Below are 12,002 nucleotides of genomic sequence, written 5' to 3'. Positions count from 1 at the left end.
TATTTGATGAATTTAATGAGGCTTAAAATTAGTGTCACCTCCCAGCTGATCGCCTGCCTTTATTACCGACACTGTTTAGAGGAAACTGCATTCTACATTGTTATAAAAGCACAGTAAAAAGGAGGAGAATGATATGTAATGATCCTGAATGCCACATGATTTGGAGACATTTGCAGAAACAAAATCCTCTTTTGGTCAGCAATGATACTTTGTGCTTATGTTGTCTCCTCAGTTCAAGCAAATAATTTATTTTAAAAACATCACTAAAGCAACATAAAAGGCCATAGGAGGGAGGTAAGCGGAGGATGATTATTCCCATATTTGAGATGTGAACATAAGATATGTTTAAGGGACTTGTATGTATTTATATTTACCCAGCAGTAAGGTCAGGAACACAAACCAGCGGTAGCTTCTGGGACCCTTCCTCTGCACTCAAGCCAAGCCAGCCAAGGCTCATTCCAGCTACCACATTTTAATGGCCCTATTTCATCCCAGCTCTACCTGGCTTTTCCAAAACCCTGGTGGACCCAAACTAGTCTGGCTGCTTCCTACTGAACTCAGATGCTGCAGATCTGATCTCCCCTCCTGCATGGGTGTGGTTCAGTGGTGAGCTGAGGGGTGGTAAAAATGACATTTGCAGCAGTGCAGTCAGCCATGAGCAAAATAAGAGTCAGCCTAGTCCATCTTGTAAGGCGAGCACGTTTGGAAGAAAGAGCAAGGAACAGTCAGAGAAAAAGCAGGTGTACCTGAACAGGCGTTTTTACGGGGCTGAATCAAGAACTGCTCTACAGACACCTGGTTGAGATTCAACCAGGTGATGCAGTGTGAAGTATCTGCTTGAAGAGGTGTCCAGCTGCACTTGGCCAGCAGTTAGTGCACAAATTAAATCTCTGGGGGAAAGGAGGGAAGTGGTGAGGCTGCCTTAGTGCAGGTAGTGATGGCACCTGCAGGCTGCAGCCGGGAATGAACCTTGTTGTTTGTGTGGAGAAAGATGTAGTTAAGTAACACTTCAGCCCCAAAAGATGTGCAATTAAAATAAATGCAGGATTATCATTATCAGTGGCATACCGTCATCTCCAGGTGAAGCACAGACACTGGTACAACAATTCATAACAACTTTAAGGGACAAACAGTCCCTTACCCAAATACAAAGAGCAGGTTGTGAGACCTGCGGGATACTCTGTCTTCATCCTGCCACGAAGCCAAGAGGAGATGCTGGATATTTCCATTGTACAAGCTGCAGTGTGCCTCATATGGTGGGCGCTGATGAGAAATGGCTGATGTCTATGTGCATGTCAGTGTCCCTTCTAGCATTGCTTGGAGCATTTCAGCAGTGGCTGAAAGGACTGGTGGGACCATCCGTCTCCATCCCAGCATGTCCTGCCTCACTTCTGCCTGGCTGGGAAGTCTTCTACGTCCAGAAGCTTGAGCATGGAGCTGAAATTTAAGTCTGCAAAAGTTGCAGTGAGAAGTGGAAAAAAAAAAAAACATTTTAGCGGTCATCTAAATGAACAGATATTTGTGAGGGTGCCTCCTGTGCATGGTGTGGTAGTTGGCCTGTTAAACCAGAGAGCTGTGCCTCCCAAAGGGAGGAGAGGACATCTCAGGTCATTAGTATTAGCTGTTGTTTCTGTGATCAAGATGTGCACACAGAATTGTGCTCATAATCAGAGAGACACCTGCCTTCCAGAGTGCAGATCTGGACCTGAACAGTCTCAAAGTGAAGGACAGGAGGGAAAGACTAATCCAGAGTTTAGGTCTTAAAATGTGAAGGAGTTTCATGTTCAAGTCCAAGCTCAAGATCCAGGTACTTTCTCCATCTCCATAATATGTGCTTATTTCAGAAATGCCTGGACCTGTGATTTTGCTTTGTTGCCACTTCTATCATTCCTCCCCACTGTATGATAGTGGATGCATGAGGTTCTGGATTGGGTAGTGTCTGATGGTTTTTTTCATTTATCTTTTTTTTTTTTTTAATTTTTTTTTTCTCCTCAGAGATGGTGAAATGTCTCCCAAATGCCAAACCAGCTCCCAAGGCTCAGCTAGTGTGTAGTAAGACAGGAGGCATAGAGAGCTGCTTCCTGTCATGCCCATCCAATACTCTTTTTGTTCCAGGTTTGTACAAAATATTTGTCCTCCTAAGTCTAGAATATGACTTGATTATTTCTCTCTACTAATGTATTCGTGATTCTTGCATTCAGTTTTTGTTATGGACAAATGAGCAAAAACATCATTATAAATTAAATTGGGGCAGACATGCACATCACTAAATACAAAAAGAGGTGAAACATTAGAGGTTTGGCCCTTCGCTGTTTAATTTGAGGTGTCATTTGAGGGGGGTGGGGAAATTCTAACAAAAACCTGAGAGAGACACCTACCTTAACCAGGATGGTGGAAGAAAAAAAAAATTAATATATTGAATTGCTACATCAAAAGTGGGAGATAAAATGAACAGTTGATTTCAGTGAATTCCTGCTAATTTTTAGTAACATGTTTTTCAATGTGAGTAGAGTCCCCTGTGCCCACCCAGGCATCTGCTTAAAATGATGGAGTCTGCATCATGGCCTGAAATACCCTGGAATTGTGTGAGTAAGCAGGAGCAGAAAGGACTCTCAAAGCAGAGGGTTTCCCTGGGAGGAACTCAGCTTAGTGAGCACAATGTGAGGCAGGGGCAGGACAGGAGGAGCAGGACATGCTGGGCAATTTAATGCTGCGGCTGCCACAGCACATGATCAAGCTGCCATGCCAGCCAGGGTAGCATAAAACTTCCATCAGCTCAGCCAGCAGAGCAAAGGATGACACAGCAACAGCTTTAAACCTGTCTTACTGCCTCATATAAAAATGGGTCCAAATAAATCTATCTCAGGAGGCTGTATGGAAAAAACGTCTCTCTGTGGTAGTTGCTGGCAGTTGCTGATTTTTAATAAATTTTGTTGGTAATAGTTCAGCTGAGTGTTATTTATAGAAACTCAGGCATCTCATCTCCCCTGCCCCCTGTTTCTTTTTTAATCATTTGCTACAGGTAAATTTAATCTACACAGATTTGCAGGGCAGGTAGGGCAGGGGGTCGCTATTACTTTTTCGTATATGTTCTGGTTCTAACACAGGATTATTTTCCACAAGAGTGTCTGCTTTTCATGTTAGTCCTGGCATTGTATGCAGTAGAGCTGTTCACACTTTATTTTCAGTTTAGCAGAGATTACTGGAACCATACATTTATCTAATATGTATGGACCAATACACAGTTTTATCTGTGCAGTATGTAAACCCTGATACAGTTCTAAGTATGTGATTTTTTTGTTTCTGCCAATAATTTCTGCCAGAGTTTGAAGCTAAAAATATTACTAAAGTACGTGGTTTATTTTTTAAATTATAGAGATGATCAAAGCACAAGGACTCTACTATGAACAAGCACAAAATATTTTATACTTGTCCACCATGGAATTATTTACAGCTAACCTCACACCAAAATGTTTATAGAATGTAACATTTCAGTGCTGGAAGAAACAAAACTTGTCATCAACACTGTGAAGCAGTAGCCTTTGGCTGAACATTAATGCTGAGGGTGACAAGGGGAGCAGATGCTTTATGAAGCTGTTGCCACATGTGCTGACTCTTGTGTTCTGCCCCGCAGATTCGGAGAACAGCTACACACTGAGCTGTGGCGTTCCTGCCCAGCAAGGCAAAGCTCAGCAGAAACGCAACGCCACCCTGCCCAACTGTGCAGGTAGGTGCTCTCCAGCTCACCTAGGCCTTGGCATCTAGGAGGTAGGTGAAGGAGGTCCTGCAGACAATTTGGGAGTTGCAAGCTCTCAAGTTACACAAGGCTAGAATTAAGGTAGCCTGGGTTCCATCATGCACACACTCGCTTTTCTGCACTCTTGCACCCTCTTCCTGAGGGCCAGAGTGCACTTAGTTGCCCTCCAGTGTGGCATTGTGTTGGCAGGTCAGTATAGGTGCGCTGGAGGTTTGTGATATATTCAATAAGAACAAATATTTAGAATAATTTACTTTCCACAGTCTGGTAAAGCAATAGCGAGCATATCAAAATGGCATTTCTTCCAGACTTGTAAGTGAGCCAGGGGGGCCCATCAGTAGCACAAGAGCAGAAGGCTACGGTGGGTCCCAGCTCTCACCTGTGAAGTCCTTCCTTAGGAGCACAGATCCTCCTACTAAGGATTCCCAATAAAAATGTTACGAGACTTTTATGAGCACATACTGTGTTTCATTCATCTTGTTCTCAGAAATGGCTGGATTATTTTTGCAGAGACATTTGAAAACATGTCTTAAAGCTGATACTCAGCATAAAAAAAAGTTCAGCTCAAAATGATTGAAGTCTGGCAAAATTAGAAGCAGCTGAAACAGCATCCAGCAGTGGGAAATGTCAGCCCACTTTACATATTATTACCTGCTGCACTTATTTCCACTTTACCAGTTCTTTAACTGCTTATTTCTTATATATTTGAAATGTGTTAGAAGTGCAGTGAGGTAACACAGCAGCAGATATAACTGCCTGTGGCACAGGGTCAGGCTACCTCTGCAGTCCTGGTTCAGCAAGGCCCTCACAAAGAAAGAGGGGCCCACGTTGCAGCACTTACCTGTGACCACCGTCCACCTGCTCCGGGTCCCATGGGCAGCCCGCAGCAGCTGGCAGGTGACAGCCCAACCTTTTCCACCATGGACTTTGTGAGGAAGTCAGCCAGCAGCTACATTTTCTAAGCTGTGGATGGCTGTATAACAGGCTTTAAAGTCACAAGACATAACTGGCTTGGATTTAAAGCTGAAGAATAAAGCTTGCAAGCCATAGACTGCAGTCAAATAAAGACGTTTCCTTTGGATGGTTTTCAACTGCCAACAGCACAGCTCCGCTAAATTAGTCTTATCCCTGGTTGGCATTAGCAAGAGTAGAACTACTGCCAAGTAACATGGGAAGTCACAGACAGAGAGCAGAAAAAAAAAAAAGGTATGAATTAACCTTTTTGATAGTAAGAGACAAATTCACCCAAATTCCACCAAGATGTGCAGGCCTGCTGGAGGGGGAAGCATATGTGCAAAGCATGTGCAATACTAGCAAATTAGTTCATCTTTATAGGCTCAAGAGTAAGCACTTATGAGATAAAAATGAACTTATGGAAATGGGTCCTCTTGTACAAGGTGTGTAAGTCTTGGACTGTCTCTTTTCTATAGTGTAAGAAGATTTTTGAGTCTTTTTTTAAAAATAAGTTTCAGACTTCATTAAATCTGCATCCCAAATAATAGCTTTTTTACTTTACATCAACAGATCCATTAGCCCCTCCAATCAAGCAGAAAGCTCGTTTTAAAATTAAAGATGCAAAGTGCCATTTACGGCCTCGCAGCAAAGAAAAAACAAAAGATTCTGGGAAGCAAACTGTTTTAGGTATGTGGTTTCTTCTAACATGTAAACAGCATTCTAACTTTTTGTTTGTTTGCTTGCTTGTTTGCACATTTTGTTTTCCCACTGCAGGCAGAAAAAAAAAAAAAAGTAATGGTTTTAATATTTGCATCTGAATTTAAGTTCAGGCCAAGGTTTACACTCTGACTTACAGTGCCTTGAGTCTGGATCTAACAGTGCTGAAATGTCACCAGTTGCTTTGAAAAATCTTTGTTCAAAAGTACATGAGTTTGGAATTAAGCTGATCCTTTTTCTGGCACTGGTAATGGCAGAAATATCCTAAGACAAAAAGCAATGCAAAGTTACATGAAACAATGTCACCTTCGTTAGCTTTCCCAAATGAGGTCTATAAAAGAAAATGAAAGCTATTATTTATTTGCTTTGTGCTGGATTGGTATCCCATTGCCGCAGCAAAGACAACCTCTAAGTGGGAAAGTTGTAATGAAAATCTGATGATACGTAGCCTTAGATCTTTTGTGATGTTCGAGTGAGTAGTTATGATGTTAGAAAAAAATATTTAGAAGATTTAGACATAATTACCAAAAATCTGAAATTTGTCAGGCTGAATCAAAGTAATCAAATGTGACTAGGTATCGGGTTTTATTGTTATTAGCTTTGAAAATTGCTTTTAAAGTTGAACAAAAAAGATATTTTTAAAGTGTTATGTATTTAATAGATCTTCATGACATTTATTTCTTGTCCTTCATCCCATTGATATCATGACAGGGACAATTAAAGAGTGCTTGGGTGTTATTGCTCTGCATTTCCACAGCTTAAAATATTTTTGAGTTCATTTAAATTGAATACTAACTCAAAATTTTCCAGATTTTAATACACAGTATTGGTGTAATTGCAACAGGTCATATTGTTGCTTAAAGCAACTTAGCAGCTTACAGCTACTGATGTCTACTGGTGATGTATTCTCTGTTGTGAATCTTGTCTTACCACCACTTTTGCTAATGAGCGAGGAGTTATATATGAGCCCTTAACAGAGAAGAGTAAAAATAGCTATCCTAAAAAAAAATGCTAATGGTTTAAAGATTTTATTTTAAAAATTTAGATTATTTTTTTATCTTTATCCTACAATCTACACATTTATCTCTCTAATTTTCCAAGTATTGAGTTAACACAAGTCTCAGTTGTCAAGATGCTTACCTTGTCCTTATGTATTGTCTTCTTTTAATAAGATGTGATTATCAGCCTCATTTTTAAAGTCATAGAAGTTGATTTTTTGGGCCATACAGTCACCATGGGAATGTATTTCTTGGATGCATTTCCCTGTCCTTTGCTTGCTTTGCTTTGTGTTTGTTATGTCATCTGAACTTCTGGGTCTAACAGTAAGATTATATCACACAACAACAGACTTGGAATTAAATCCTTCTGGTGGCTTGAGGGCTAGAAATTTCTCCCTGACCTGGATGGTCCATCGCCTATCACAAAAATTATGTTTTTCACATAGATTTCTTTATATACAGAGAGGATGCTTATGTGATTGTGTCCCAATGAATTGTGGCCTTTCTCCTCAGTGGTTACACATAATTGACAAGGGCATTCAGTTCCTCTGGCTTGTGACAGAATGAGAGGAAATGGCCTCAAGTTGCACCAGGGGAGGTTTAGATTGAATATTAGGAAAAACTTCTTCACCGAAAGGGCTGTCAAGCATTGGAACAGGCTGCCCAGGGAAGTGGTTGAGTCACCATCCCTGGAGGTATTTAAAGGACGTGTAGACATGGTGCTTAGGGACATGGTTTAGTGATGGAATTGGTAGCGTTAGGTTAACAGTTGGACTCAATGATCTTAAGGGTCTTTTCCAACCTAAACAGTACTATGATTTCCCCTCAGATAAAGCCTTCCTATATATTCTCATAACCTCCCAATCAAAGGCTTTTAAAACCTTTGATATGTGGTGATTGTCATGGCTGAAAGAGATGGAATACCAGCTGGTAGTTCCTAGAGGCCCAGGCCTGCCGCTCTCACGAATTTTTGAAAATTGGCTCTCTTGCTTTGTTTAACCATCAAATGACTGTATTGCTGATCTTAACTAATTTCTGTAAAGAGCTTTCTAATCCTTATGCAGAAAAGAGACAGACAATTATAGGCATTAGAGGTACTGCTGTGGAGCTGAACATCACCACACTGTATTTTTGCCTCCTGCATTCACTAGCAATATGAGCAAACCCAAAATTGCACAGAGAAGGTGTCTAACAACGCATGTGAAATGTTACGAAGCCTGTCACTGCATTCATGATAACCCAGCTGAGATATCGCTTATTAGCCTGTTACTTGCTACTTTGCTACTTGATTTATTTTCTATGTTGCTTCCCATATGCAAAGGAGGTCAATTCCCTTGTACAGACAACTGCCAGGTGACCTTTGTGAATCTCAAGTGCGATTCCTCCAAGAAAAAACGCCGAGGCCGCAAGTCACCATCAAAAGAAGTGTCCCATATCACTGCAGAGTTTGAAGTGGAGATGAAGTCAGAAGAAGTCTCAGGTTTGTGAAAGATCTGTCTGTGGAGAGAAATCATAATTCAGTTCCTCAGTGTGTTGTTAGAATCTCTTTGATGCTATTTTATCAAGCTGCCATGCAAACCTTTTAGCATAAGCCTCATTCAACAGCCTTTCCAAACTTGTAGTTTCAGAGATTTAATTGAAAGGAATCAGGTATGAAATTAAGCCAAAGGAACAAAGACTGAACCTGCAGCAAAATTCCTTCAAAGCCTCGAGTTAAGTCATGTACTTTAATTTAGTCTGATTTCTTTAAACAGCAGAAGTGCTAATTGATACACAGAGAACGTAAGGATTAGATAGAAGTTTTGCAACAATGACGATAAAAATATCCTCCCAGACTTAAGTTGCTGAAACTTTGGTCTGAGAATCAAACATTTTTGTCACACATTTGGAAAATTCATGTTTTCATAACACACTTCAGGAAGAAAAAGAGTTGTTTCAAGTTATTCATGAGATGGAATATTATGCTATAAAATCCAGCCAAAGAAAACGTGGGCTGAATTCTATAAATGTGTCAGTTCTCAAAGGCAGATTTCTTAACCCTGAGGGGTACCTCACTAGGCAAGCGATTCAAATAGTAATCATGCCAGAAAGCACTTTTCTTTGTGTCATTTTGGTCAGGGAAGTGGGGAGAATTCCTAATCAACTGAGTAAAGCATGGGCAGAGACAATTCAGAAACATTAGTGGTGGCAGACTGAACACATATCTGGAAGTACAACACAGAGGGATTGATGTTTTCTGCAGCCCTTTGCCTGTGCCCTCAGTATAACCAGATTTCTTAATGCTAGAGATATCAGCACTCAGTGTGCACTTACAGGCTGTAAAACTCAATTTGATGGACCCCAGTGTACTGTCTTGTCCCTTTAAAATGCCTGACTTTGAATACAGTGAGCTGCTTCTACAATTTCTGTGGAGAAGACAGTGAAGCAAACAGAGGTGTCATAGCGCGATGCAGGCTAAGCTTTTTGTTAAGCACCTCTTTTTAAACATGAATCTCAATTGCTTCTAGTTTTGTTATCATTTCCCATCTAGACACCTGTAACATTGACTGTGTTCGGAAAAGGATGGAGCAGAAGCTGCAAACTGCAATCAAAACATTGAGGAAATCTATTAATAAACAGCAATTTTACATTCAGTTTTCTGGGACAGAATATGAAGTGGCTCAGAAGCCAGCTAAAGCTACTGAAGAGCATGAAGCTTGCAGTACAGGGCAAGTGCTGCAGGATGGAAAATGCGGTAAGTCCCCACAACTCTATTCAGCCATATCCCCCAAAACAAGCAGTCCCAAATTCACTTGTCCCTAGTAAGCCAGGCAGGAAATCTATGAGATAACAGATGATTTAGATCAATATTAGTCAGCATATGTGCATGGACCACTGACGGTTCATAAGACTTTGAAGGAAATTAGAGGAAAACAGAAGCAGCATATATACACATCCATTCCCATGCTGTCAGCTGGTATGTATCAAGGCCTGCCGCAAGGCAATGTTGGCAATTAGTTCCCAGTTGCTCCCAGCATCTTATGAAAACATAAATATAATTATGTAAAACAATAATACATTGTTTGCCTATATGCTGTGTATTTAGTTTTATATCACCTCTCTCACTCTCCTCACCACCAAATAATCTATGACCCATGGATATTTACATTTAACATTCAAAATGTCCAATAAAGAACATAATCTATAGAAATCTACTTTAACTTTACGTATAATACGTAATTTCTTTAAGCTTTTTCCCAGGTTATCAGGCTCTAGTGATTTACTGGGTGCAAACTATTAATGGCAGTTCTCAGCACAGCAAGTTTTCTCATCACTTAGAGTCATCTTTTCAAAATCAGCATATCTATTTTTCAGGCTTCTTTTAAACACCAAATGATTTACAAGCAAAAATAAATATTTAAGTGCAGCTCTGATAGATGCCTCTAATGAACTGGTTCAGAGGCTGTTTCCATCATACAGGAACAGTGATTTAGAAACTTTATTGAAAGACTGTTGCTATTAGTGTCTAGAAACCCATACATTCTAACTACCTACATCCAGCTGAGAAAAATGTTGAATGTAGTTATGTGCCCTGTTGTAGCAAGAAAAGCGTGTGTATATCTGTATTTAAAATGCTTTCCAGTTAGGGTATTTGAGCGTCGAGAGATATAAAATATTACATGGGATACGTTGCCCTCAGAGAAATCTCTAGAACTGATCTCAGGAGACAGATTTTGCGTAGTTGTCTGCCATAAAACCAGCACGTAAATGCACCCAGTGTAAACTAAAAATTCACATCACTTCCCATACGCTATGCACCACTGTTTTAATTAAACTGCAATATACTGTTTTAAGACTGCATCAGCTTTATTAACAACATATGTCTGAAAAACACTTCAGTGCAGTACAATGACATTTAGCAGCTTAAACAATAGAAGGAGGACCTCACCCTGATGTAAATCGACCTAGACTGCAGTGGGCCTGTTTACATTAGGTGAGGATCCTGGGCTAACATATGCAAAACATATGCCACTAAAATACTGGGGCCAAAGAGATCCATCTTCTCTAAATGTTTGATATAAAGGCAAATATGTGATCAAAATGAAAGTCCTTATGTAGATTCCCCTTTTCTTTTCCCAGTTACCTGCAGCATGGGCACCTTTTATAGCGGAGAACAAAGTCAATGCATTCCTTGCTCACCAGGAACGTACCAAGACACAGAAGGTCAACTTACCTGTGAGCCTTGCCCAAGTAACGATGGACAGGGAGTAGCGGGTGCCCGGAATGTGTCAGAATGTGGAGGCAAGTCTTTGATTATAAAAGGATTAGGTGTTGTCATACAGCCTGTGAGGCACAGAGGCTAAAAGAGAGGAGAGCCTTCCACACTTCTGTCTTGTAAAGGTAACAGAAGAAATCTCTGTGCGCTTACAAGCAATACACAAAATGTTTTGGCTTGTTCCATCCACTGACATTGCCGGCAAGAAGATGGGACCTGCTACAGCAATGTCAGTGATGGTATGGAAATGAGCAAGCTAAGCAAAGCACTTTGCTTCAAGTCAGGTATGGAATCTGGACATACCTTGACTTGTAAGGACTCGTCAGGTATATTGTGAGCCAAGGGGATGGATTACTTTGGACGGGTATTGGTGAGTCTAATGAACCTGCTGATGTAATGTTTTGCATGAGATGCAGTTTACCTGGTCTAATCGGCAGCAATCATAATTTTGAGATAGTTATGCTGCAGGGATCTGTAACCTGGACTCAGAGCTAATGACTGCAAGCTTCAACGCTGCTTGAATTCACTGTAGCTTTTGGCAAGTGGTGTAGTATCTCTGACTCAACTTCATGATATATAAATTATATTATAATTATGATAATACTTGGTTTCAGAAGAGAGCTATGCTTCTACTGTAACTTGATAAAGATAAGGTTTTAAGACACAACTGTTAATTATTTTCTTTACCTTATTTCATTACAGATGAGCAAAATCTACTTTATAGCAGATACATTATTTGACTTTGAAATAAATCTGTCCTATCTGCTACACAAGTTCTAACTTTGAAGCTCATCCATGTAATTTACATTAATATCCAGAGTGAACAGACAATGAATGTCACTTGAGAAACTGCTGCTTTTTCCCCATCCACTGAATAAAAAATAACTCTTATGTCTCCAGTCCAAAACATATGGTAGATTTTGCTGATTTACTGTGTGAAGGAACTATTACAGGAAATTCTAGAAATGCCTGCACATCTTTGTTATGTTGATTTGTATTTATCGAAAATCCAACAAGAATAGATATCAAAATAAAATCTGAGTTTATAAAGGTTGACTATATAGTATACTGACCAAAGCAGCACAATGACTGGAGGAAAAAGACTGTTTTGTTTCATGGCTTGCATTTGAATTATTGTTCTGCACAGCAACAAAAAGAAACCCTTCTGATTATTTTTGCGGATTGGATCTGTCTCCAGATCACAACAGCCTGTTGTTCTGCTCAACTCTCCCCTTTTTGCCTTTCTCTGAAAGTGGCAAGAGATAATACGCTTTGGACTTCATAAACCTACCTGTCAAAGATTTTATCAAAATCAGTATGT

At 40.1% G+C, this 12,002-nt stretch overlaps 1 protein-coding gene across 1 annotated transcript in view; it reads left to right on the top strand.

Annotated features, from left to right (window-relative positions):
• The window catches only part of SCUBE1 (signal peptide, CUB domain and EGF like domain containing 1), a 219,357-nt gene that overhangs the window by 197,496 nt on the left and 9,859 nt on the right, over window positions 1–12,002 (top strand). Inside the window, exons 12-17 of the mRNA XM_086740410.1 lie at window positions 1,996–2,115; window positions 3,635–3,727; window positions 5,282–5,398; window positions 7,748–7,906; window positions 8,957–9,160; window positions 10,546–10,707. Coding sequence (XP_086596536.1) covers window positions 1,996–2,115; window positions 3,635–3,727; window positions 5,282–5,398; window positions 7,748–7,906; window positions 8,957–9,160; window positions 10,546–10,707 — 855 coding nt within the window. The remainder of the gene's footprint in view (window positions 1–1,995; window positions 2,116–3,634; window positions 3,728–5,281; window positions 5,399–7,747; window positions 7,907–8,956; window positions 9,161–10,545; window positions 10,708–12,002) is intronic.

Source organism: Chlamydotis macqueenii, chromosome 1, assembly GCF_036417535.1.
Source record: "Chlamydotis macqueenii isolate bChlMac1 chromosome 1, bChlMac1.mat, whole genome shotgun sequence".
Classification (NCBI taxonomy): domain Eukaryota; kingdom Metazoa; phylum Chordata; class Aves; order Otidiformes; family Otididae; genus Chlamydotis; species Chlamydotis macqueenii.
This window is presented reverse-complemented; position numbering and strand designations above follow the sequence as displayed.